The sequence below is a fragment of the Triturus cristatus genome, chromosome 7, assembly GCF_964204655.1.
Source record: "Triturus cristatus chromosome 7, aTriCri1.1, whole genome shotgun sequence".
Taxonomy (NCBI): domain Eukaryota; kingdom Metazoa; phylum Chordata; class Amphibia; order Caudata; family Salamandridae; genus Triturus; species Triturus cristatus.
Window position 1 is genome coordinate 520,963,435 of NC_140590.1, and position 27,589 is coordinate 520,991,023.

The 27,589-nt window shown below is 41.9% G+C and overlaps 1 protein-coding gene across 3 annotated transcripts in view; it reads right to left on the reverse strand.

Annotated features, from left to right (window-relative positions):
* SEC14L1 (SEC14 like lipid binding 1) overlaps nucleotides 1-27,589 on the reverse strand; it is a 360,792-nt gene that overhangs the window by 24,995 nt on the left and 308,208 nt on the right. For all 3 annotated transcript variants that reach the window (XM_085616893.1, XM_085616894.1, XM_085616895.1), the window contains one exon: nucleotides 25,985-26,236. In XM_085616893.1, the coding sequence (XP_085473019.1) occupies nucleotides 25,985-26,236 (252 nt within the window). The remainder of the gene's footprint in view (nucleotides 1-25,984; nucleotides 26,237-27,589) is intronic.

The following is a 27,589-nucleotide window of genomic DNA, read 5'->3' on the forward strand; positions in this document are numbered from 1 at the left end:
CACAAATTAGATACCTACAAAAGTTACACACTAGCCTTACACTTAATATTCAAGCTAGATTATGCTTAGAGCTTATACCTTGGTGCCCCTAGTTTCATCATATGCAAAATAAAACTCATTCAAAATGCTGCAAGACTCCTCCTCTGCTTTCGCTCAAGAGAATAGAAGTCTCCAGTCCTGCAATTAACTCAACCGGTTACGTATAACTAGAAGACCAATGTTCTAGGCACTTTCCATTGTATACAGAGCATACTGAGGAAAAGGACCAGTATACGTACAGGTTAAATTCAAGCAATACAAACAAAACAGAATACTGAGCTACATGTTTGCACCATGGATCTACGCAACATCAAAATAGAAGGAATTCATAGGAGGCACTGCCTTCTCGGTACATGCCACCAAGCTCTGGAACTCACCCCCAGCCAAGAATTGACACATTTGAGAGCATATACACTTCAGAAACAAGTTGAAAATATGGATATTTCCAACATAACTACATTATCCCACAACCTTGTGATACAACCCAGCATAATAACTTTGCACCTTAAAGTACGATCCACAGATATAGAACTAACACTATACTTCTATGTTCAATAAATAATGAAGAACTGACCTATATCTATCCTTGATCGTTTATAGTAATGTAAAATCATATAAACCTCCTGGCCAACACTAATATTAATACCATATCAGCACTCAGTCAACTGTAGAAAACACAGATTGCATAATAGCTCTGTCAATACTGAGTCACACTTTTACTCTCACGTAGAGAAAAACTGCTACAGATCTTGTCTATCACTGTAAGAAAATGGGATACTGGTTGAGGAGGACGAAACCCTACTCAAGCAGAAACCACAATCCTAGTCAGGTCGAAGTCACAAGCAACACTCAAATTAACCTGTGGTCAACCCTCTGGTAGCTTGGCACAGAGCAGTCAGGCTTAACTTAGAGGCAATGAAAAATGTTCTAGATAAAGAAAAACATGCCTGTAACAGGGAACAATTTCTAATTTTAGGCTTTTAAAATACATTCAATCATCCTAAATTGAACCCAACATATATTTGACAGAAAACATCACTCTTTTTACTCTTTTAAAAGTAATAAAAGTAAGGGGAAAATGTAGACTTTAATAGACAGTGTGCCCTCAATTCCAAGCTGAGCCTGCATCTTTAAGAATTTTCGAAACTGCTAGCCTTCCGCTCATGTAGTGCCTAGCAAATGAGGCACTTATATTTTGATGGAAATACAAAGTAAGGCCAAGACATATTTTCCAACATGCTTTTCGTATATGGACAGCTGTGGTGTTATTCATGGATTGAGAAAACATACGCATTACACAGAAGTAGGAATATAGGTATATACTTATACCACTTCCTTCTCTGTCTTGGTATTCTCTCAGATATCCAAAAAGAGTAGTGCAATGTAGCAAGCAAGGAATAATCCAAACGCATACAAGGGAGAAGTACTTCCCGAACTTAGACAAACCAATTACATGGAGACCTGACCCTCTACAGTACAAGCAACTGAATCAGAATCAATACAATAATAATTAACAATTGTATGAATTGAGCTTCAGGTTGCAGCCATACAATTACCTAGAAGAGGAATATAAATCATTAAAGCAAAAGTAGATGCCTTCACCTTCGTGAAATTGGAATTAGGACTCCCTATCTAACATCTGTGATAATGAAGCAGACTATTCATGGAGCAATGGTTTATTTTGTGGATGAATTCCCACACGGACAGTGCCATAATAATTGTTTCATTAGACTGAGACTTTTTTGTCTTGTCTTAACAGTATTTCACAGCCATTTTCACATAAAAAACTATAGAGTCCTTTCTGCTGGGGAACAAGTACATGTAAGAAAGTTTGGAAGGGAAAGTTTTATTGAAGGTGAAACCTGAAACAACTTTAGGAAGAAAGGATGTGTGTGTTTTTAGGGCAATCTTATTCCTATGAGAAACCACATAAGGCTCTTTCATGCAGTGCTTGCAGCTCACTCACCATCTGGCTGATGTAATATCCATAAGAAAATCTACTTTGCATGATAAGTTTTGGAAATCTGATTTGTGGAATCTCTAGGGGAGGGCGGCCTCCCAAACACTCTTTCTTGTGGATACTATATTAATTGCAGATTCCTTATCATTGGAATATTCCCACACACCAGACTGGAACTAGAGATTCTAAAGCAATAACTGTTGTGCAATGGCTGCCTCACACCTCTTCTGGACGAGGCAGAATAGAGACGCATGTAGGCGCCTCTGCTGCACACTGACATTAGTTTCTGTATTGTTTCAATTCCGTACACTAAAATGCAGATCAACTCCGATAAGCTGCAGGTGACACTTTCCTGAAAATTAACTTTGGACTTTAAGGGTGTGCAGATGTCCACTCCACAGAATGTGGAGACTGGGGGGCAGTGAGGAATGATAGGATAACCACCAGAATGAATGTTACAGAAGGAAAGTAGGTTATTCTGATGGATAATTTTAACTGCATATACCTCACTGTTAGTCCAGATGCCCAAGCACTACCTCTCCTAAGGGCCGACCACCTTAATTGTGCTTAATAAAACGCTTTGCCTAATGACAAAGCAAACAATAACATCTGATAACTTGGCCTATAAGGGATCTTGGTTATGGTCCCCACATCATGCCACAAACTTCTACCAATGCCCCAAATACTTTGGTCATGTGACACCTGGCTAGGAGGATCACATCCACCACTTCAGGCAAACCAAAGCACTTCAATTGCAACTGTTCAATCTCCATGCATGGTGGTGTAGACTGTCAAGGTTCGGGTGAAGAACCCTATCCTGTTGCTCATCCTAGATGTCCTTTTGACGTAATTGGATTTGGAAGCTCATGCTCAAGAGATATGGGTCCAAACCCTCTTGGCCAAATCTGGGCTTTTCGAGTTCACTCGAGCCAGGTCGGTCCTGACTTCCTTATGATAACGATGTAGCAGCAACCATCTTAGGAATCGGGACACAGTCCTGAGTCGTAATAAAAATGCACAAAAAGGACATTGGGGCAGGGCAGGGATACCCCAGGTAGGGGTAAAAAGCGTTTTTTAATTTAAAAAATAAGGCACAAATTAGCTGAGGATCAGAAAGTCCATAGCAATATATATTTTTTTTAAGTGCAGGCTCCCACGCTAATAGAAAAAGGGCCAAGGGGGTGGTTTGTTTTCTTTTTAGAGGGAGGGGGGCGCGTGGCCACTGACCCCAAATCTCTAAGAGGCTCCAGGGACCACATCCTATAGGGCTAATATTTTAATGAAGATAAGGTGGACAGGACAGCGCCTCCCTCTCCGTGAGCCTAAAAAGGTCCCAGGGCCAATAGGTTTAAAAAAGGGAGGGTGGAGTGTGGCTCTCTTCCGAAGCCTCCAAGAGGCCATGTGGACCCAGTTCTCTGGGACTGTACACAACTTAAAAGGGAGGGGGGCACGCAGCGCCCCTCCTAGAGCCTCTTAAGGCCCCAGTTACCTCATCATCCGTGGCTGGCTCAGTTACTTTTCCTGATGTGGGCAGGGAAACATATGTTTGATTCCGCCCAGCAACTCCACGGTACACATGACCATTGACTCGCCATGCGCTGCTAATTATCTGACTTAGTATATCACTCATGACAACTTCTAAGACATCACTTCAACATTCGTAATTAAATTATTGTTAAGAACACTGCACATGGAGCGGGCGCATATACATAAATTAGGATTTAGGGGTAGGTAAAGCTATTTTTAGGGTTTAAGGACGGGTAGGGGCATATGGTGGCAAGGGTGTTTTTAGGGTTTCGTGATGGGCAAGATTATAGGATGGTAAGGGTGTTTTTATGGTTTAGGGTGTGGGTAGGGGTTATTGGGTGGTAATGGTATTTTTCGGGTAGAAGGTGGTATGGGCATTTTTAGGGTTTAGGGGTGGGTAGGGGTTTTAGGGTTTAGTGGTAGGTAAAGGTATAGGGCAGTGTTTCACAAACTGGGGTCCGAGGACCCCCAAGGGTCCGTGGCACATTCCCAGGGGGTCCGCAGGCAGCAGTTTTAAAAGCACTGCAAAGTTCCTTGTAAAATTAGCAGTTTGAAAGCAACTATAAAAGTGTCAAGAAAATGCCAGTGATGAATGTACCTGCTGGAGAGAGATGAGAGTTTTGTCTAGTGGCAGCTTTGACTTATCTAATGTGACACAGAGGGTTAATATGCCTACAGCAAAGAACGTGTACAATGCATTTTAAAAAACAGTATTTTATGTGCATAGGTCAGTGGGCTACTGATTTTGTCACAGAGATTCTTTCGTCACTGTGCAATTCATAAGAGACAATCGTAATCTTGCACAGTGTCCTATAAACTGTCAAAGAGCTGCTTGCAAACTGCATGGTAAAAGTTAGCAACATATGTTTATTCCCAGTCTATCATTATCCTGATGCTGCTATGTTCCCACTTCCTGCACATGAACAATTTTGTAATGCCTTTTTGTCACTTCTATGTGTGCTGCCTAATGCAGCACACATGGAAGTTACAAAACGTCATTTTTAATAAAGATTGTTTATGTGCAGGAAGGGTCACCATCCTGAACATAAACACTCAAAAGTGTTTTGCTTTTTCCATTGTAAAAAGCAAAAACCAGGAGAAATAAGGCACTTCTCCTCATTTCGCCAAGTTAAGACCAGGTTTTTCATGGTCTTAATTCTGGTGCTGTCTCCTATTTCAGCTGACCTTGTAAATAGAGGGCAGCGTCAAAATTAATGGGTGTTGGAGTGAACCGCCCACTGCAACTCCCACTGCCCAACTTTTTCACGCTAAGCATTGCGTGAAAAGGGGGCCTTATTTACAAGGCAGCGTTAAGCCACAATAAGTGGCTTAACGCTGCCTTGTAAGTAAGGCAAAGCCCCTATTGCCACAGGAACATCGCAAAAAGTGATGTTCCCATGGCGATAGCGACTTGTAAATATGCCCCTAAAATCCTTAGTAGTTTGAGTATTTGTTTTGTGTGCACACGTTTGTTTATTTTTTGCGAATTACTGTTTTAATGTTTGAAATTTAAATCCTACAAATTGCTTAGGGGTCCCCGGCTTCCAGTGGTGACTCAATGGGGTCCTCGGGAGTCAAAAGTTTGGGAACCACTGGTATAGGGTGTTATGGGTGTTTTTAGTGTGTAAGGGCAAGTAAGGGTATAGGGTAGTGAGGGTATTTTTAGGGTTTGAGGTGGGTAGCAGCATAGGGAGGTAAGAGTAAACAAAAAAGGGTAGTATTGTCGGTGATAATCAGTCCATCAGGATGCAGTGATTTTAAATGGTCCATCCAGATGTTTACACTAAGTTGTTTATGTACCTATACTCTCCCTGAAGTGAGTCCTACCCTCAAAGTTGTGCCTACCCAGTTCTGGACCCTTGGAAGCGGTATTAATAGTGTCCTAACAGTCAAAATCCAAAACTTGGGACATTGAAGATTTCAGCCAAAAAGTGCTCAGAGAATCAACAGCAGAAGAGGACCTACCTGCTTGCTGATATTCTCAATATACATTGCCTATTGGCCTGACCTTGTGAGAGCTTCTGCTGCGTTCTTCTATGCAGCCACAACGCCTGGTCAGCAGCTCCTCTTCAGAAGGTATCTGGCCTCATGGAGCCCTTATTGGCTTCAGCCTGCAGCTTCATAGAAATCTTCACTGCAACTTCGTCCATCGGCTTCCCGATGACACCCCCTTGTAGAACACCACAGACTGCTTTGCCCCGCTAAGCTTTACCTTCTCAGACATTTCCCTTCAAAATTTCTTCTAAGGCCGAAAGAACGCCGAGACCGAGCCCAATCCACTTTGTGTATCAGAACCATGTTATATCACAGTCGGCCATAACGTTCGACATTGCCTGGTCTTGCGCAACTAGATACCTGTGGTTGGCGCTCTGTTTTCTATGTGCTATTTTTTTCCTGAAAACTTTGAAAATTCCTAACTCCGGTTCCACTAATTGGATAATGTATTTTCTCTATTTTTGTAAATTGGTGTGGGATTTTTCAAATGTTGTGTTTTCACTTTATCACTGTTTATTTGCTGGTACATGTTTCAGAAGGAGAGCCTGACTTCATACCAAGAAATTAAAGCTCCACGTGCTCAGGAGTCAAGCAAGAGAAACTAGACAGTCCCATTCTCTGATTGGCACCATATTCTCAAGACTCTAGTAAGCTAACTTCCCCATGTGAGTTCTCATAAGTAGAGATTCAGGAGTCTGCCTTAAGGAGTCGTGTTCCCAATATATACTTAAAGGTTTAGTTTGGAAAAAGCTTGCCAGATTACCAACTTTTTGGGTACATTCTATACTGGTTGGTGTTGCAGGACTAGAGAGTAGATTGATCAGTTTAAAAAGCTTTCTTGAGGACTTGGCTAACTCAAATTTGTTAGTGCATGAGCAAGCTTTTTCTTCTTTAATGGCCGCTTTGTAATCTTTCATCAGGGTCCTACATAGATTTTTCCCCTGCAGATCCTAACTTTTTTGTCATGTCGCTTCTTGCCGCCAACACACCTGTTTTAACACTCTAAGCATCTCGGAAAACTATGGGGAAGTTGGCACCTTCCTTCAAGTGTGACTATCCCTTAATGGGCGCAACAATGTCAAAGGCTGATGTTCTGAGTTCTAGAGAGCGAAGTTCCACGGTGTTAGGTCCGTGTTTTCTTCCATAATATTTTGTGTTGTGTACGTCAGACCAAACCACTTAGTGCAGTTAAGAATTCTCCTGATATGACTATGAGACACATACGGCATGACCTTTCTGAGAGGCGCTCCTCTTGGCTGAGGCTTTTCCTCTTGCACTCTTCAAGGACAGCAAAGTTCCCAGACAAGCTGTGTTTAGAAAACATGTGATGTTGCAAGGATTCTGCTCAGGAACAGAACTATGCTTGGCACCATAGAACATAAATAGAAAGGTACCGAGTCACCATATCACCTCAGTACCATGAGCCCAAGTCCGACTAGCTATAGTGTCTCACTTGCCCTCCTATTCATATCCAGAGAGACAAGGCGAATGGACACCCCAGAACACAACACTCCCTACCCTCTCAGGGATCGCGGTGAAAGTACTCCCCCCTATCGCTCACACACTCGTACTTGTCCATAATAAGATATGACAGAGACACGAAGGAAGTCTGAAATGCTTATTTAAACTATTGTGCTCTAGAATGCAGTATACGTGCCACAATCAGAAAACTGCCTAGCAAAAATACCATCAGCATAGTCAGTAAACCGAATAGTAGGAAAAGCCCTGCCATATTATAAGTAGGGCTCCCGGTTTTATGGTATTTATTTTCTTGCCATTTCTGTCTGTATTTATCCATATTTATTTTTGGGGCATTTTTTCTGTATTTATCCACATTTATTTTTGCCACAAGCAAAAGACGACGTTACAGCTAGTATTTTTCCACATTTATTTAAATTGACAATGCACACAGGGCCGGCTCTAGGACGGTGCGACCGGTGCCACCGCACCGGGTGCTGCCTTCCTGGAGGCGGCGTGTTTGCAAGTTTAGTATGTTTTTCAAGCACCTGCTGCAGCATTTGTTTCTTCTGGTAATTACCAGGCCTCACAAAAATGTCAAGAAAACTCGTGTGATTAATTATCTTCCTGGAGAGAGATCAGTGTTTTGTATAGTTGAGGTTTTAACTTATGTTAAGTTAGTGCAGAGGGTTAACATGCCTGCTGCAAAGAACGTGTACCAATTAGATTACGGAGTGCATATAATGTAAACAGATCAGCAGGTTACTGCTTTTAAAAAAGACATCCTTTTGTTACTTGCATTTTATAACTTAAAGTCCTAATATTCAACAGTGAGCTATTAACTTTTATCATAGGACTGCATACCCACTGCAAAGTATACATTAGACCATTGATTAATGTTGCATAAAGGGTTAATTTGGCTAGAATTCCATTATTATTATTGAAAAAAACTCCCAACTATGCTGTTTCTTTTTCGACTCTGAGTTTGTGCTTCTCCAGACCAAGCACTCTTAAACTATACTGCCTACCAGTATGCATGACATGTACCTACACTTTTAGTCCTTTGGCTTATGTAACATTTCCTATACACTGATTTACACATTGTGATTGAAAGTCTCTATGTAATGTGTGTTTGATGCAATGTGCTCTGACACCCTACACGTGTAAGAGGGAGAGCCAGGTACCTATAACCACAACCCAACATGCAGAGGCTGACACACACAGACAAAGTACTGACAGGATTGAACTCAGTCTCACCCTATGCGAAAACAATCAGACAGTGCACACTCAGGCATGTAGAGAGGAACAGGGAGATACACCGACAGAAAGGACGATGTATGAATGCAGGTTTCATGTCCACCTAATATTTACTCATTTGATGATGAACTTGGGCGGGCACAGAAGATCCTGGGCAGAGAGGGGGGAAGTGGCGATGCTGACAGGCACACACACACAGAGACAGTTTTTGAGCGGCCAGCCGCACCCGAGTACTTCACAGGTCTTTAAAAGACCATTCACTTGTTAACGAGGCTGGGGGGGGGGGTGGCACTACACCACGGGGGCTTAATTGGGAGTTCTATATAGCGCTGGCTAGACCCGAGGGGGTTTCACAGTCACGCATAAGAATTTTCCTAACTTCAGAGGTAGTGGGGGGGAGGGTGAGGGGTCTTCGCAGAGGTAAACTGTATTATTCTAAAGAATGCCAAGAACTGATGTGCAAATGAGCCTTGGTGTTTTGGCTTCAGGTTACGGGTTTCACAACAACACGAAAAGCCACAACCCCGCAGTGCATAGGAAGTCTAAATGAACACACACACACGTTCAATGAATATACATAAGCTGTGAGGCTTTTGTGTCAAGCTGAGGCAAGCGCACAAAGTGGTCGGGTTCCTGGGAAGATTCCCTTTGCCTCTTTCTGCCACTTGGAGCCTGTGAACCCTTTGCGCCCCGCTTACCCCTGGGTAGTTCCATCAGCCTGGGTTCACCGCTCGCTTCTCTCTGCTCGTGCTCAGCTTCTGGGGGCTAATGTTACACCATTGCAGTGGGGAGGACAAGTGGTTTGAACAGGATGAGTGAGGTGACTCGCGCATGTGTAGTGAGTCGGACAAGGGGGATGAAAGTGACGCGGGTGAAAGAGTTTACTGGTGATTAGATGGTTGAGCGGCTGGAGAGGGATAAACAGGGCATGGCAAGGAAACTCTGCACTGGAGCTCGGCAAAATTTGCTAGTATTTTGCAGTTTCTAAATATAAATACAGACAAAGGAAATATAGTTTTCCGTCTGTATTTATATGTAGAAATCCGTAAAAACGGAAAACCGAGAGCCCTAATTATAAGATAGGTTAGTCTAACCCTCGTCCCCTTCTATGGAGGTAAACTAATTATACAGCAAAGGTCTTTGGGATTAGTAGCGGACCCCGTACCTTAGCATACACAAATGGACGTTCTACATCGCAGATACAGTGTTGATCCTCTCTTGGAAAGCTCTTTCTCTGTGTATTACATTACTGTGCATACCTACATGACAAGGCGTACATGCTCATAAACAGTAGCTGCATTTCTTTGTTGTGTCTAGGTGCTAGTGCCTGATCAGAACACAATAACAAGGGACATTGTTGTTTGACCTTGTGGGCTATGTTCCAAATAAATCCCAGGAAAAAACAGAAGGAGAAAACAGCTGCAGGTTCTGTGTGAAAATACAATGTGGCACAAAAGGGAACATGTTTATATAGTAGCATGTGCAAAGCAAAGGCGGCCTGTGGCGTGCACAGTTAGACTAAGATAGGGAAAACTACAAGAGGCCACGGACAGACACACAGGACAGTGGATGAGGCAAACAATGCATGAAGCCTGAATTATACACTTAGAAATCTGTTGGTCTAGAGAATTTCCAAATGTCCATACTTAAGTATTATGGTAATAATGCTTCCACATCGTCTTATGCATTACCTGCAGCTGCAAGAACCATTACCGCAACAAAATCATTTTTTCCAGAAACAATATAATCTATGGAACAAAAGACAAACTTCTATCCAATGGTCCCAACACTGACACAATAGACAAAGTTGTTTTTTCGATTCTTGACCAGCAATAGCAAAGAAAACCACAAACTATAACAGGTTGCATAGTAGTGACTTGAAAGTGTGTTCAATGTCTTTCTAAACATCCATGCGAAATGCTCCAGTCACAGACGTGCCACAATCTGTTAAAGAAGGCGCTCATGGTCCTGAACACAAGGGCAGCTAAACACCCTGTAGATGCAATCTACAGTGTAAGGCATTGTAGATATTGATAGACCTCATGCGTCACTATGTGGTACCCATGATCATTGTCCTAACTGATTTCCAGTAAACATGATGTTTTCTGAGCCCAACCTCCAGATGGCATAATTATGCGTAGCAACTAAATCTAGAATAGGTTGATACTACAAAATGACACACATGCAGGTTATTTAGTGCTAGTGTTGGCAACATTTTCAATCTCATAATCCATTGGGTTTGTGCTAAATTTCTGCTTTCCACCACTCTCCCTTGCAACTTCCCAGACAATTGTCACTGCTGCATAATTCATTCTTTAATATTTATTTTACAGTGAGACAATTCTCTCCTGACATCTTCCAATGCATCACTATTATTTACTGAACATCCTTCGTGCCTCTTTCTTTTGAAGCTCCTGCTCTGTGTCCTTCTTGTTCCTCCCAGGAGAAACAGAAAAAGGGCTGCTCAACCTAGTCTTCTTAAACTCCACATCTCTTATATCAGCCCATTTCCCCCCCAATCAATTTATAAAGGACATGCCAAAGGAGGACTTGCAATTCTATTGTAAGCTGAAATTCTATGGGATAATGAGATTCTCCCTTTCTTCCATCAAAATGCACAAGGAATTCAAATCACTCTCCCTAAAACAGAAAACTATCAAAGGTTCTCTCTTTTTTTTTAGTATATATATGTTCCTCCGTGACAGCAACACAACTCAATCCTAAATCAACTATTTCAATCAATTGACATTTTTCAAGAGCACATAAAGAATGTGGGTATGCTCTTAATGGAGGAGTTTAATGCAACATTATCTTCCGGCAGAAATAAGGCATTGGAAGATACGCATGGAAGATACCAAAGGCCAAAATTCAAACATCACAAAAAGCAGATCGAAAAGGTACAGTACTACTGGAATCTCTCAGTTCAATCTATGGGGCAATAATAAATACTGTCTGTGCCAACAAGAAAAGGTAGAACAGGCTCTTATATTGACTATGTAATAACTACCTACGCTTTATTTATTCCTTTTAAGAAGATCCATGTCCATTTTTATCATGGAAGTGACCATGCAGTTTTAACCATGCTACATTTCCTACAGGTTCAATAATCTGGAAGAGGGAAATAGTAAAGTGCAGGTGGACCCAGTGTAAGGCCAGATGACCTGGAACTCAGGGTCGATTAATCAAGCGAATGACCTAATGAAAAATAATACGAAATATACACAGAGATGAGGAGTTAGATCTAAAGTGGCTCATGAGGATATTATCTTGGAAGTCATTAATGTGATGCTGAAAACTAAACATCGACTGAAGGGGGAAAAAACGATTATAAGCAACAACATTTTCAAGATAAGGAAATTTCAGCAGCTAAAATCTTATCTGACTTCGATTCATTGAATGTTCGATCATCAGAAAAAAAGAAATCTCAATATTAAGGAAAAAATATAAAGGATTTGTTTAAACACTAAAAGAAAGGCATTTGATAAAAACCGGAGTGACCCAAGTATAGCAGCACAAAATAAAAACTCAAGCTAATTCTAGAACCTCATAGCATCCCATAGTGGGGTTAAAAAATCTGGTTAATAAAACTTTGTGAACTCGGTTGTTTTGCTTCAGTGCTTATGTTGTATTAGACCCTGTGTTTTTAAAACTTTTAACCCCTTCAGTGTGGCGCGGATTACCGCGCTGTGCGGAAGGGTGCGGGCGGGGCAGTGACGGAGCGGTTCCGTCATCCGCACAGCGCGACCGACGAGCATGACGGAACCGATCCGTCACACGCATCGAAGGGGTTAAACCTTGATATTTGTTAGTGTGGCATATGTACTGACTTGCCATTTGCATTCTGGGGGGATATAGATTGCTGCTTGTCACTTAGTTGCCCCTCCCCGGTCCACCACGGGTGCTGTCCCGATTGTGTGGAGGGAGGGAAGGTAACTTTCGGGCTTGGGAGGTTAGCGCTCTAGCTTTCGCGCTCCTCCCTCCATTTAACCGGATGCCCTGGCATACGCGCAGCGGACGCCCACAGGCAAGGCAGAAGCTCTGTTGTTTTGCTTCACTGCTTATGTTGTATTAGACCCTGTGTTTTTAAAACTTTTAAACCTTGATATATGTTAGTGTGGCATATGTACTGACTTGCTATTTGCACTCTGGGGGGGGATATAGATTGCTGCTTGTCACTTAGTTGCCCCTCCCCGGTCCACCACGGGTGCTGTCCCGATTTTGTGGCGGGAGGAAAGGTAACTTCCGGGCTTGGGAAGTTAGCGCTCTAGCTTTCGCGCTCCTCCCTCCATTTAACTGGATGCCCTGGCATATGAGCAGCGGGCGTGCCGGTGGTGCGCCAAAGGCAAGTCTGTCTGCGCCTGGACGGGACCAGGGGCCACAACCCCTGTGTGTTCCCGGGTCAGACCTATCTCCTATAGCCCTCACTCTCTCCATGCGCTGTGTACAGTTACCACGGAAGCCTGTTGGCACTCAATTAATGCGCTGACTGGAGATGTGCAATGCCCTTACTGTGATTTTGCTTTTTCGCCCCTTACCAAAGTTTCAGAATGTTTTGATACCCCGTCCTTTTTAAAAATGTTCTTACTTAATTGTAGATCCTTCTCTAAACATTCCACGGAACTTGCAATATTGTTGGAAGATCTAGAACCAGACGTCCTCTTTTTAACGGAGACATGGATCCATAATGAGTCAGACCCCACTCTTGTGCAAACCATTCCTCCTGACTATTCTATAAACCGGATTGACCGGAAGATTGGTAGAGGAGGGGGTATAGCCATTATTTTTAAAAATACTTTTTTCTGTCGTATCATCGCAGATCCCTTATTAGACTGTGAGAGTTTGCTTTCTCCCTAGAGATCTCTCCGACTAGCACTTTCTCTGGCATCCTAGTTTATCGCCCTCCAGGTAATGCTAGACAATTCCTCAATGCAATACCCACTGTAGTTGCAGACCTAGCCTTGGGACCAGCCAATTTCTTTGTACTGGGTGACCTTAATGTACACCTGGATAATTCATCTAATAAAATGGCTATGGAGCGGATTGAGAATTTATCAGCACTCCAGCTTATGGATAAAGTGTCGAAACCTACTCATTCTAAAGGTCACCTATTGGACCCAGTCTTTAGTAATTGTAGTGAACTTACTATTGGACTCCCCATCCCCCTTCCCTGGACCGATCACTTCCTGATCCCGTTAATTTGGGAAATTTCTGGACCCGTTCGCTACCCTAATATAATTCCGGTGCGTGAGCGAAACTGGTCTAAACTCCCAATTGATCAGTGGAATTCGGTCCTGGAAATTAATAGACCATCCCGTGAGGTAAATTTCAATCTGGGGAAAGCTAATGAGAGATTTAACTCCTGGATCCAAGGTTCCTTAGACATAGACCTCCCTAAGAAACCCGTTTATATAACCAATAGGCCGGAAAATGCACTGTGGTTTACTCACAACCTGAGGGAACTTAAACAGCGCTGCAGACGGCTTGAAAGGAAATGGAGGTTGGACTATTCAGATGTCGGTAAATTAGAATCCAGGGAATCTATCAGACGCAACAAATCCAAAATCAAAGTTACCCAAGCTTCATATTATGAACAGAAAATTGAATTAGAAGCAAACTCTCCTAAAGACATTTTTTAAATTGCTAGAACCCTTACTAAACTGCCTCAGAAACCTCCTATGTCGAATGATGCCTTAGCGCATTGCAACAATCTGGCAGAGTTTTTTCAAAGGAAAATTCTAACTATTTATCAGGCTTTCCCGCCCTCTCAGTCCACCAATTCCACGATCGCCCCTGCTGAGCTGATTGCAGGACCTCATACCCTTCTAGCAAAATTTCCTTTCCTTGATTCTGCCTCACTCGGTTTAATTATGGCACACATAAAATCCCACAGACCCTGCTCCCCCCCAGGCCCTCACCTTAGTGGCGGATACTATTCACCCTATAGTTCTGGACCTGGTGAATTCTTCTATTTCCTCAGGTGTAGTCCTGTTGGCATGGAAATGCGCGATGGTTAAAGCCCTTCTGAAAAAATCTAATCTGGATTAGGCCAATCTGGCCAATTATCGCCCTATTTCCCTCCTGCCATGGGTGAGTAAGATTCTAGAGAGGCATGTAAAACATTCTCTGGTAGCCTTTCTGGAAACTAATAATTTGCTGCACCCCTCCCAGACCGGGTTTCGTCCCCAGCTTGGTACTGAGACTGCTCTCCTTGCGATGACAGAGGAAGCAAGAAGGATCCTGGATCAAGGGGGCACTGCGGCTATTATCCTTCTTGACCTCAGCGCCGCATTCGATACTGTTAATCATACTACTCTGCTTCTCAGACTCAAGAATTTGGGAGTGTCCGGTATGGCAGTAGAGTGGCTGCAATCTTTTCTCCGTGACCGCTCTTTTAGGGTCTTTGAGGGAGATGTAGTTTCCAACCAGTTTCCTCTCAATTGCGAGGTTCCTCAGGGCTCTGCCCTGAGCCCCACGCTATTTAATATATATACATGAGACCCTTGGCAGAGATTGTCCATCCATTTGGCATAAAAATCATCTCCTATGCAGATGATACCCAGCTCGTTGTGGCACTCAACCACTCCGAGGGGTCATCTAGCACTCAAGGCTGTTGCCAAGAGGAGGTTGCCAAGTGGATGGAACTCTCTTGCCTTAAACTTAATGGGGCAAGACGGAGCTTATGCTCCTGGGCAATTCCCCTGTCTTTGATCCGGCATCTCTTTGGCCAGACTGCCTAGGCCCGGCCCCTAAAGATCAAATCAAGAGCCTGGGCATCTGTATTGATCATTCCTTTACGTTTAGACATCAGGCAGCAAAACTTTCTGCAACCTGCTTTGGGCTACTAAGGATGCTTCGTAAGGTTCTTCCCCTTCTTCCTTTCCACGCTAGAAGGATCATGGTCCAAGCTCTGATCCTTTCTCGCCTGGATTATGGAAATGCATTATATCTGGGAGCTCTGCAGTATACCATCAACAAGCTCCAAGTCATTCAGAACTGTGCTGCCCGTAGACTTCTTCAGATTCCTCGCCGGCAGTCTGCCAAACAAGCATTAAAGAGCTTGCACTGGCTGCCAATTAGGAAAAGGATCCAGTTTAAGGCTATGTGCTTGGTATAAAGCCTTTTGGAAGAATGGCCCTCCCATTCTCCAATCTTTGATTACTCCCTATTATCCAAAGAGAGACCTTCGGTCATCTGCATCTTTTCTTGCCCTTCAACCCAGAATAAGGAGGGTCAGATGTGGGGGTCGATCCTTCTCATACAATGGTGCCACTGGTTGGAATGTTCTTCCACTTCAATCACGGAAAGAACCCAATCTTCTAACTTTTCGCAGGCTCTTGAAAACTTGGCTGTTTTAGCTTTTTATCTTTGCCCACTGTCCTTTGCCTGTTTAGTCCACAGCGCTGGGAGGCCTACGGGTAGCCATCTCGCTTTATAAATGTCATTTCATTCATTCATTCATCTCAACTGAAATTATACTCTCTCCTACACATAAGTAAATAGTAAAATACAGTAAAAGCGCAACAACATCTAAAGCACTGGTTGCAGACAAAGTTCCTATAAAAGTAATGAAAAAGAATCCTGAGGAATTGTGAGAATGTTTACTGCCACTCTTTGAATATTGCTATTAACAGGTCAAATCCTCAACTTTTGGAAAGGGAGAGTCACAATACCTCTCCGTATTAAAGGCTCTTGACTATCTACAGCTAATTACTGCCAGACTACTCTTTTCGATGCAGGAAATAATTTTGCAGTCAGTAGTTTACAACATCTTCAGGACTAGGCACTCTGTGAAGAAATTATACCACGAGAACAGAATATCTTCAGACCAAATCATTCTGTGTAGGATAATATTGCATTGGGAAGACTATCTAGATAAATTTATGATAAGGTAATCGCAAATCTTTTAAAGTGCCTTTATCGATTTCTCACCAGCTTTCGACAAAGTGGATAGGCCGACCCTCTGAATTAAATAAATACTGGGCATTCCATAGGATCTCCTAAGATTACTTGAAGCATTGCATTTATCTGCTAGGTGCAGTGAGTTAATGGGAGGGAATAAGGGCCTAACACAAAGAATTAAAGCAAAGAACAGCTTAAAACAGGGCTGTCGGTCACCCCCTTTTCCTTTTTCAATATATCTTTATGATCTCCCTGGTCAATGTGTAAACATTAGGAATTTTCCTCCACAAGTTGCTTTTCATGAACTACATGTACTACTTTACACAGATGATGAGGTCACGTTTGACCTTACAACAGGTTTACAACTAAACTCAAAAGCTTTGAATGAGCGTGCAGGGAAGTATCTTTCTAGAAATTACATCTCCAAGACGAAAGTAATGGCTTTTAAAGGAAGAAAATATGTCTCCCTTTTAGTCGGGATATAGGCAGCACACCACTTGAAGTGATAACATCGGATAAATATTTAGAAAATTTGTTGTCTCAGAGTATCAATAATACACCTCACTTTAAACACCTAGAAAATAAGGCTTTAGGGCATATGGCAGCTCTAAACCAGTTTTATAAATCATCTGGGAGGAGGCATTTTGAACTGCTATTAGAAATATACAGAGTAAAAATTTCTCCAACACTTACATATACACGGGTGTATACACCCGTAGGGCAATGGTCTTTTTTAGAATCAATACGGAGTTAAGATTGTTCTGTCTTTGGCTACAATAAATCAAGGCGTCCCTGTGCATGCAATACGATTAGAGCTTAAACTTATTCTAGTTCATCTGTTACTGCAATGGGCCTATAACTTATTTCATGTAAAAGAAGGCACCCCCAGAGATTTACTAAGGGAGGAATCTTTCGTAGCCCACAGAAAAGATTAAACATTTTGGGAAAACTTAAAGCTGATCCTTACTAAACTGGAATGTAAAACTGAATATTTATACTGCTGGTTCCCTGCATGCGGTCTATTTTACACATCAACAAAAAAATGTATGTCTCCCACCTTAGACCATGGTGTCAGATGGGTATTACTGTTACTCAAGCTGGGAGTGCTACAACTAAATGCCTATTCAAGCCACTAGAATAAAACTTCAGGTCTGCCTGAACTATGTAAAAGAGGAATTCAAATTGTAAGTTATGCTCTTTTTATCTGTCCTGCAGTCGCTGCAGCACGACGATGACTTTAAATTCCCCTATATTCTAGATGTAATTTAACAACTGATGAACTGGTAAAAATGATAATGTCCCCATCGAATAAATTTGTTTGCTACAATGTATTTACATTTTTTTAAATCGTCTGTTAATTTGTTGTAAATTTGAGGGCATGTGCAATAATGATTTTGTGCTATGAATGTGGTAACATTGTTTTATATTGTTGATCCATTATGGGTCTAAGTCGAAAAAAGTCTTCTTTATAAAAGAAATTACTAACACTTTAGTAAACATTACAATTCCCTGTTTTTTTCCTTCCTTTCAACCCCCAAATGGACTCCTATTTAGTTTAAAAAATAAAAACCCAACAGTTTGACATTTTATACAGGGCTTATTTTTCTCAATCTAGTTTTCCCTTCCCATAGTCCTGTTCACCTGTGTATAAACTATGCTGTCTATCTCTACCATGCCCAGGTACTAACTTTCCCTACCTATTCCATCTACCTGTCCAAACCCTTCTACCATTAACCCTGCTTAAAACCTGTACCTCCAACACCTGCCTTTAGCCAATTCGTTCTACTCCACGTACAGCACAATACCTTTACTCCTAGATATATCCTAGTACTTCTACACATGAATATAACCAAGCACCCTCAGATCTACTTATGCCCTAGTGTGTCTAATCCTGCTTATTCCCTAGTATGAGTACCAGTCCTACACCTTTACAGTAATTTATATCCTATCAAGACTACCACTACCTAGACCCTAGTATATCTACTCATACCTATTCTCTAGTATCTTTCCATGTGACCGTCTCCATATTCCAACCCCTTATCTCCATAATCGTTTTCCTGTTCAATTTTGCTCTACCCTTTTTCGGATGTCATTGGTCCAGCATCCCAATTTTTTCAAGGTACATGGTTTTCCTCAATTAGGAGTTTCACATGCCGTCAGTCTGGTGGTGTTCACTGAGATTTTCCTCCCAAATGAGTTGAAGCTGAAAAACCTTTTCAAATGTCCCATATCGTTTCATCAACCAAGGACATTGATGGTCCCCCTGACTAGCCCCCTAGCAGAGTTGGTCGCATGAAGTACTTTTACCCGACCACACTGACAGGTGTTCAAATTTTCCACCAAAAGATTTTAAAGTGTAAAATTAATTGAACTTGCCAAGGCTTGTTCATGGTCGTGTGCATTTACTTTGATTTATTCATTCTTGTAAAATCTACATCTACGTAACCCTCCAGTGGATATGTTTTGCTCTAGTGTTTAAAATCTTATACAAATATAGTCTTCTTTTATAAATTTGTATCGGATTTCTTCTTCAATTTTTTGGTGCTGTTTAAATGCTTTACACTAGTTGTACTGTGTAAGCCTTGCTGCTCAGTGCAACAGCTACCCCGGATTGGTATAAGGGTTTGACAGACTAAACCTACTGGTCCTAAAGGGGTTTGTAAGCGTACTACATGGTGAGGTCGCACAACCACACCTTATAATACACACCATTTCCTCGCAGCTACTAACTGGGGGGCAAGATCCTGGCTTGTCCAGGTGCCTACCAGCGCATCTGTCAATGTGTCATTGATAGACAAAAGAGGTTCCTGGTTTGTTTGTATAGAGCTGAGGAGCTCATTTAGAACATTAGGTTTGCCCTCTATAGTTGGCAATATTGTATTGTATTGTATTTGCATTTATATAGCGCTCACTACCCCTGACGAGGCGTCGAAGAGCTTTTTCAGCGAGTAGCACAATACTCTTGAACCCATAAAGGATTAGTGTTGAATTAGTATGGTGAAATATGAAAGTAATTTGAGTGGTGGATAGGTTAGTCAGTTATTTGGATTCAAGGATAGCGGAGAGATAGAAGAGGGAAAAACGATTTGCATTTATATAGCGCTTATTACCCCTGATGAGGTGTTGCAGTGCTTTTTTGGCAAGTAGCATGCTACTCCGGAACCCATAAAGGATTAGTGTTGAATTAGTATAGTGAAATATGAGTTCCACCTCTCTCCTGGTCACTGTTAAAAATGAGACAGAGTTCTCCATCGCTACAGTCAGGCTAGGTGAGGACAGGCTAAGGTCTGGGGAAAGGTCTAGATCACTGGCGTCCCCATCATTAGGATAAGCTTCACCTTGGACATCATCAGCATGTGGTGTATAGTCCTGTTATGAGTGAGTGTAGTGCCGGGGTCTAGGCGGGTTCATTTTGGAGTCCGATAAAACTATGATGTTGGGCCCGGTGTCTATATATTGTCTAGTGGTATGAGTCTCAACGGCATAGGTTGGTTGTGGCAATGGTCTGGGAGCCAGTTAAGTCAGCCCCTAAGATAGGGTTGAAGCCAAATCCAGATGAAGAACTGTGTCGGGTCAAGGTCGAGTGGAGCTGCAGGCGTTGGGGCGGGATCTGCCAGCATGAAACTGACTAATATCCACCTTAAATTCATGGGGCTAAATGCACTTCAGGGCTCGAAGATACTTAAGAGGATTCTAGTGAGGCACCAGATATTTTATTCATGGCCAGACGAAGCTCATGGAGCAGTGGCTGTCTGTTATTGTTCGGGCTGGATTGGAACTAGTAAAGGAGTAGATTCCAAGCATAAAGACCAACATGGTGGCCTGGAGATGCATATAGCGTTGAGGTGCCTGTAGTGTCGCTTGACTCCGAATGGCGGAAGTGGCAGCATGAAGGAACCCGTGGGTGGATTTTTTGTGTTTCTTATGGGATTTCCGCCACTTACTACATGACCTCAACGTCCATCAGTCAGGGGAGCGGCCTTGGGCGCAAGAGCAAGTCTGCGCTTGAGGTTTCGCATGAGACCATTTTTCTTGTCTTCTTAAGTTTGATGACAGCAAGTTTAGTCTCTCGATCGAGAATGGCCTTCCAAATTATTTTCGTACAGCAGTTTCACAACTTCAAGTTGTGTTAGGTGGCAAGGCACCAGAGACTATGGTAGTGGTTGTCCATAACAGACACTTGTTGATTACAGGCATGACGTGGTTTGAACCCTGTTGCTCCAGGGGACGACCTGCTGCACACAGTAGATGTTTTGAGGGGAAAAAAATCTCTGGCAGGTAAATCAGGCTTTGAAAGCTTAGGATCCATGTTGGCAGATGCAGAAAAATAAAATGAACATGTGTGTAGAGGTGGCGCATGTAAAGGGTCTCCAGACCATATCTGGGGTGTAACGGTTCTATTGCAGAGCTGCATGACTCCACCAATCGACCTTCAAGGAAATTGCTACATAGCTTCAGGATCCAGTCTGACGCTTGGAGATATTCACAAGGTAAGAAATCTGCTGTAAGAAGTCTATATTAGAAAAATATTTGCTTTAGCAATCCCTTCACATCATTAGAAGCGATCTAAAGTTCAACTAATGAGGTGAAGGCCACCATACCTCACATTTAAAAGCACAAGTGTGAAAGGATACATTTTCAACTGCCTTGGACAGGACAGGAGGGTTGCATGTCAGTAAATTAAACACACAAGAACTGTAGTTACCGTTAAGGAACTTGTTTGTTCTCCAGCAGTTGATCTTTCAAAGATTCACATTGTTGAACCAGGATAGTAAGTAATATTAAATGTTCAGAATGCATACTATAGGCCACATTATGTAACACTGGCATTAAGAGCACAGAATAAACAATTAACAAAGACATTTACTCTCGAAAAACAGATTGTGAAGAACAGCTTGGACCACAGTCGAGTCTTTGGACATTTAAGGGAGTAAGGTTTTTACAAATGGGTGTCAACTCTTCCATTTTGCCGCTTTACGGATATTAGTGGGACACCAGTATACAACCCCAATGCTGCAGACACGCTTCTTGTGGAATTAGTCAACATCAGTGTCTAAGGTGGATAGCCACCTTTAAAATAACAAAATGTAATAGTAGAGGCTATTCACCTCTTCCTTTCTTAGAAAGAAGATGTTCTTTCTTTGGGAGGCAAAAGGACAAACAATTGGTCTAACCTCCTAAATGTCATTTTCATTCAATTTCAATGTTAAATATCCACAGAATGAAGAGATCTCTGGGCCGCTAAGACTTAAGGACTGCAGGTTCATTTAGGTTAAAGTTATTTATATATTTGCTATTAATTTAAGATTTGTCAACAGAAGAACTGTATTTTTCAAATCCCAAAAGTAGCTCTTTAATAGTGAACGCTTGAATTTCATACTATTTTGGCACATTTTAAGGCCAATAAGAGTGCATCTCTCATGTTACATATTTGAAGTGAGCTCTATGTGGTATCAGTAGTGCAGATGGTATTCCATTCAAAGGCTATGGATGGATGAAGCATAGTTTGGAATGCACTGAAAATGCGTTCAGTAAATTGCTTGCTGGTTAGAGGCAAACAATTAAGTCAAATCTGAGGAGTGCTAACATCTAGAGATACCTCCAAGATCGACAGTAGTAGCAGAATATTTCAATCCATAATTTGCCAGCTGTACTAGGAGTACTTTATGTAGCTCTGAGGTTAAAGGATGCAAACTATTGGATCTGTTCCAAATGCATAACATCTTCCACTTCGCTTGGTAAGTTCTTAAGGTTTCAGGTGTCATAGCTTCATGGAGGATTCCTTAACAGTCAGAAGAGATAGCTAGAGAAGAAGATTCCACATACTCAGGAGCCATGCAGTTAATTTGATAGATCCTGGATTACAATGAATATCTGTGTGTCTCTGTGTCTCTGTGTCTCTCTCTGTGTCTCTGTCTCTCTCTCTCTCTCTCTCTCTCTCTCTCTCTCTCTCTCTCTCTCTCTCTCTCTCTCTCTCTCTCTCTCTCTCTCTCTCTCTGTCTCTCTCTGTCTCTCTCTCTCTGTCTCTCTCTCTCAGTCTAATTTGATGGAAACCCTTTACAATCTGTTGTGGATTAATCAGCCATTTTACGAATAATCGATGATGTACCGGTCTCCTCTATGCATGTAGTGTTAGCCTTTTTTCCTTCTTTATCTTTATTAATACGTTATGTGTGTGCGATAAAGATATTTTGAGATCTTGTTGACTCAGTATCGACAGTGTAGCCTCTCAAATTTGGCTGTTAGACCCCCTGTGTTACGTGTGTTATACATTCAGTTGGTGCTGGGGATAAAATCAGGTGTGGGTCTTTAAAATATATATCCCTTGGACCCTATTTTAAATGGTTTTGTTTAATATGTACCAGACTATGAAAATACAAGTCCCGCAGACCTAGCAACATAAAAATTCGCTCTTCTGGAGCAACTTTGTGCAGAGTGACCATTTTCAAGGTTACCTTCTGCAGGGGCGGCAGGAGAATACCATCTACCATGCGGCAGGATATTCCTTAACACCAAGTACCTTTCCAAGCTCTGGATATGTCTTAGGGACCACCGACTATAAAGTTATAATACATCATTGTGGCTATCATACCACATGTGCGCCGAATTCTGCTGCACATCTCCAAGACACACCAAGAATACAGATGGACATCTAATATTTCATCTTTTTCCAAATGGATTATTTGCTTGCCCAAACAAATGAGCCCGATATATGGGTGTGACTGTCACCTCTGCCGAACTATACATATGCTCAAGGTTGCTACCGTATCCATTAACATCTCAAGGTTCTTAAATATATTCAACATTGCCCTGAAGAAGTCCTGTGTCTAAGGACGAAATGCGTTGGCTGTTTGTCTTGTAAAAATGATTTAATAAAGTAAAAAGAAAAACTTGATCTATGTTCAACTGCTTTGTGGCTTCAAAAAAAATCCACTATTCATAAGAATTTGAACAGTTTCGCTAAGTGGTGCAGCTCTGATTTCGCTTTTTCATTGTGTTGCCCCTGGCAATAGGGGAGTGCTCTTGGACAGGGGGCACGTTTGGAGATTTCCACACAAGAATTTTATTTTTTCTGACTTCAATTGGTGATTGTATGTGATTGGTGCCTTATTGGTTGTTTTTGGTCCACTGTCCAACTTGTGTGTTCTGCAGGTATTTAATTAGCTGTCAGAAGTCCAGGATGGGCCACCAGTCGGCTGACGTGTAATAAGAAAGTCCTACAAGAAAAAAAAACAGGACTATAATCCTGTATTTCTCAAGAAATTGTAGAGATGTTCAAACGCCCCCTTGCCTATCATAGAAAGAATTTCCGCTTGCAGGGTGCTGATGGAAAGTCTTCTGTAATGGGGTTGGTGGGGGTGTTTTGAAAAAAATTAGATGGCATGTGGACTAGGCCTAAAACCCACTTGTTAGAGGTGATTTCTGCCCACCCAGGATAGAAAAGTGGAGAGTCTTCCTCCCATCAGGCTGGGTGGGGGAGGTAAAATATAGAAAGTAACTGGGGCCTGAAGTCTGTCAGTGTTAGTCTGTCAGTGTTAGCATGTAAGGAGATTGCACATAGAAATGATGTGTGCCTTCTGTATTGCAGGATCCCAACCGTTCTAGCACGGGTTCTGTGTTTTTATAACAACTAAAGCTTCATCAACATGACATCCAAATAGGTACCCACCATTATGTCTAGTATGGACAGGACAGAAAAATGTTGATCACAGCAAACCTTGGTGTCTGGGGAATGCAGCACCTAAGTGTCTGAAGCCTGTAGTGTATTTATTCATACACCAACCAATCACTGCTGCCACTGGTATTTCTCTCTTTCAGAAAAGCCTTTGCTTTCTGTCTCCTTCCTCCTGAAAAAGGTCTGAGTACGATACCACGTCTGCCTATACCTGCCTATGCTATAAACCTATTAGCAGCTTTGACTGAGGTCACTAAAAGTGCTGCCTTTAAAAAAAAAAAAAAAAAAATCAATCTTCTTGACTTCTTGACTCAAGAGGAGATGTGCAGAGCAAGGTAGGATTTCATGAGTCTTGATGGGACACCTGCAGAAACACAATCTACAAGCATCAGCCATGCAGGAGTATTGCCGGGTGTGCTCTGTAGTTTTTGTGCAGATGAGGCATGATGGCAGGGACAGATGTTGAAGCTTACATTTGCCTTCACAGACTTTTTTCGGACCCTCCTTGAAATCAAGCAAACAGTCTGCCTCTGAAATGACAGTTTAAATCTCATGGAGGATCTCTCCACCAAAGAATATAACCAAGTGATAATTTCGAGCAGGGAATCCACAATCAGTGATGTTTTCTGTGACATGGTTGGTATAATGTATTAATCTGCTTGTCAGACTAATCCAATGGTTTATCTGCTAGTTCCCCTCCTCACTCAGATCATTCAATGTCTCAGCATCATGTGTATGAGGAGGAATCATTCTAAGGGCAGTGCTGACTTGAGGAGGTGGTACTGTTTGCAGCAAAGGCCGCACATTAGGATTACTCAGCTTACATTTGTGGTTGAGGCAGATGTCCTCTACTATCGTTAGCAGCTGGGACCTGGGGTAGTCAAACATCATCTGATGAAACTCACTAATGAGGTTCAAGAGGACTCTCGCCATAGGCTGCAACAAATGATCTTTATGCCGTGACTCCCCTACAGTGTCAAAAAAGTTTCTTTCTTGGGTGATCAAGGTCTTGCTGTTTTACATGTGCTTACAGTGCAGCTGATTGCTTTATCACTGGCTTGCTGTAGTGACCTAATGATGTCGGTTAGGAGGTCATCGTCGTGGTCTGGTCATGGTGCTTATTGACGAAACAGTAGAATGGTTGATTGATGAGATGGCAATAATGTCAGAGGTGCCTGCTGAGTTAGTTGATGGTGCTATCGTAAGCAAGGCTTTGGAATTCTTTCCGTGCAATAGGCACCCCAGAGGGCACATCCCATGGCCTGCCTGAGTGTCTGTCAAACTTCTAAGAGGCCTTTTTTGGACAGTTCACCAGATAAAGATGGGTGTGCGTTTCTAGTTTTTCAGATAGCAGACTCTGATTTTTTTTTCCCCCTTCCCGGTATCATTTGAGAGATTTCTTTGTTTTAGGAAAAGACTCCTCACCTGAAGAAGCAACCTCTGAAACCTTCTTACTCTGGAGTTGACTTTCACACTTGTTGATGGCTCTTGTTGAAGAAGAAAAACAAATCTTCCAATATTTGGTCTTGCGTTGATGGTACAGACACTAGATGCAATTCTTCGCCACTTCCATTACCATAAAATCTATTTTTGCCACAAGAAGTGACATGTCGGAACAGTGTTTTCTTGAATTCTGCCATTGTGGCAGGAAAACCCCCTGAAAATTCTAGTAAATTACTAGAAACACTAGCACTGCCAGAGGAAATGCCCTGGGTCGAGAAGTGCTAAGCAGAAGTAAGTAGTAGTTGAAAACTGTGAGAGATCTTTATTCTGAGCAAAGGTCTAAATAGGGACTCCCTTGCACAGGATGTGCAGTCAAAAATCTGAGGTATGATGGCCTTCAATGGAGCGGAGATCAGTGTGTTTTCAACTCATAGGTTGACCTCCGCGTCATTTCTCATGATGTGGATAGTTAAGTAAAGCAAATGCTTTTTTTTCAAAGGAAATTTGACATTATTGCTTGTGTAATGTTATTGTGGGACTCCCGGCTCAATGATGGGGAATGACTGAAGCATGTAAATCTATAAAAGATCCAATGCTTAGATTGCTTTCCACATAAAGATTGCACCATGAACTATTCCAAAGGTAAGAAGGCATCAGTTTGAAAATATGCTTTTAAACTTACAATCACTATGAGCTGTTAAGATTTAGGCATAAGGGTAGGGAATAGTTACCTGTACACTCTCACCCTCCTTGCAAGTCAGCGGAGACTCTACCATGCTGTAGTCGCTCCCCAGCTGCCATGCTTTGTCTATAAGCTGTACATTGTTCCCTCCAGGTCCGGTGATGCTGTGTGTTGCTAACGAGTCCTTCTTTGGAGCTGCTGGCGACCTCTTGGAGTGGTAGATATTAAAGACGATGTCACCTTTGCACACATCAAAATCCCAGGTGATCACAGAAGAAGCATCCACAATCTGAATTAGTAACTGATGAGGAAATCAAATGACTCAATATGAGTTCAGTTCAAAAAGATATCACAGCAATAGAAATTAAACGAAGAAGAATTTGCTCTTTATGTGTTGTACAAATGAGCCAAAGTTGAATTGTGAATCAGGACTAGCAATAACATCAGGAACTCACTCTATGTGCACTAACACCAACTATGTGTGTCCCTATATTTATTTGTTTTCTCCTTTCCAGCCCATCACCCCAAGGTTGAAGTAGCGCTGTCCAGGTAAGGGTGGTTAAACTTAATTAACTTTAACACAGAGTGGAGAACACAGATAAATGAAGAGGCATATTCGAACACCACAACTACAGATAGGACAATCCAGAACACTCATAAGAAGAAAGTCAAGCACAATCATTGTAAGCTATGGAAGACTATGTTCTAGTCTGGCACACGATGCAGTGGCACCAAATGCCAACAACCACATCTAGTTTCTATAAACCAGCTACTGCAACAGCTGCCACGTTAGGCAGGTTTCCAAAGGCAGAATAGGTACATGAATCAATTTTCTAATCTTTTGCTGTGCATTTTACACACACTACATATACACTCTTAAATATATATTATAGATGCACAAATACATATATGCATACGTATATTAAAAGTCTAAGTTCTTACTATATAAAATAGGTGGAAAGAACCTGATCTAATGTATATCAAATTTATTGCATGAAGACCATCTAACTATAATCCAAATGTTACAAATTTAACTACAAAGAAAGAATGAAAAAACACAGCTGTAAAATGTAAATTTATTTTAGGCAATGAAATCATATAAAGCACTTTTGTCATTGCTATGAAGACTTTTATACTCACTTCTGTTTTTAATCTGTGCAGCCTGGGAAACAAACATTACAAAGCGTTGCCATTACAACACAAATGCTGTTACAATGAATGATCATTATAAAGCAAATTTTTACCATGCATATGCGTTTACAACGAGTTTCGTTGTGAAGGCATGAATGGTAAAGGGATATGCTATTCGAAGGTAAGTCTTAGGCTGGGTAATTTTAGGGTTTAGGATGGATATGGGATTTTGGGGGGCAAGGGTAATTTTAGGGTGGGTATGGGTTTTGAGGTGGCAAGGGTAATGTTAGGGTGGATATGGGATTTTGGGTGGCAAAGGTAATTTTAGGGTTTACGGTGGGCATGGGTTTTGGGATGGCAAGGGTAATTTTAGGTTATAGGGTGGGTGTGGAATTTTGGGTGGCAAGGGTAATTTTAGGGTTTACGGTGCGCATGGGTTTTGGGGTGGCAAGAATAATTTTAGGTATTAGGGTGGTTAGAGGTTTATAGGTGGCAAGGGTAATTTTAGGGGTTCAGGGTGGGC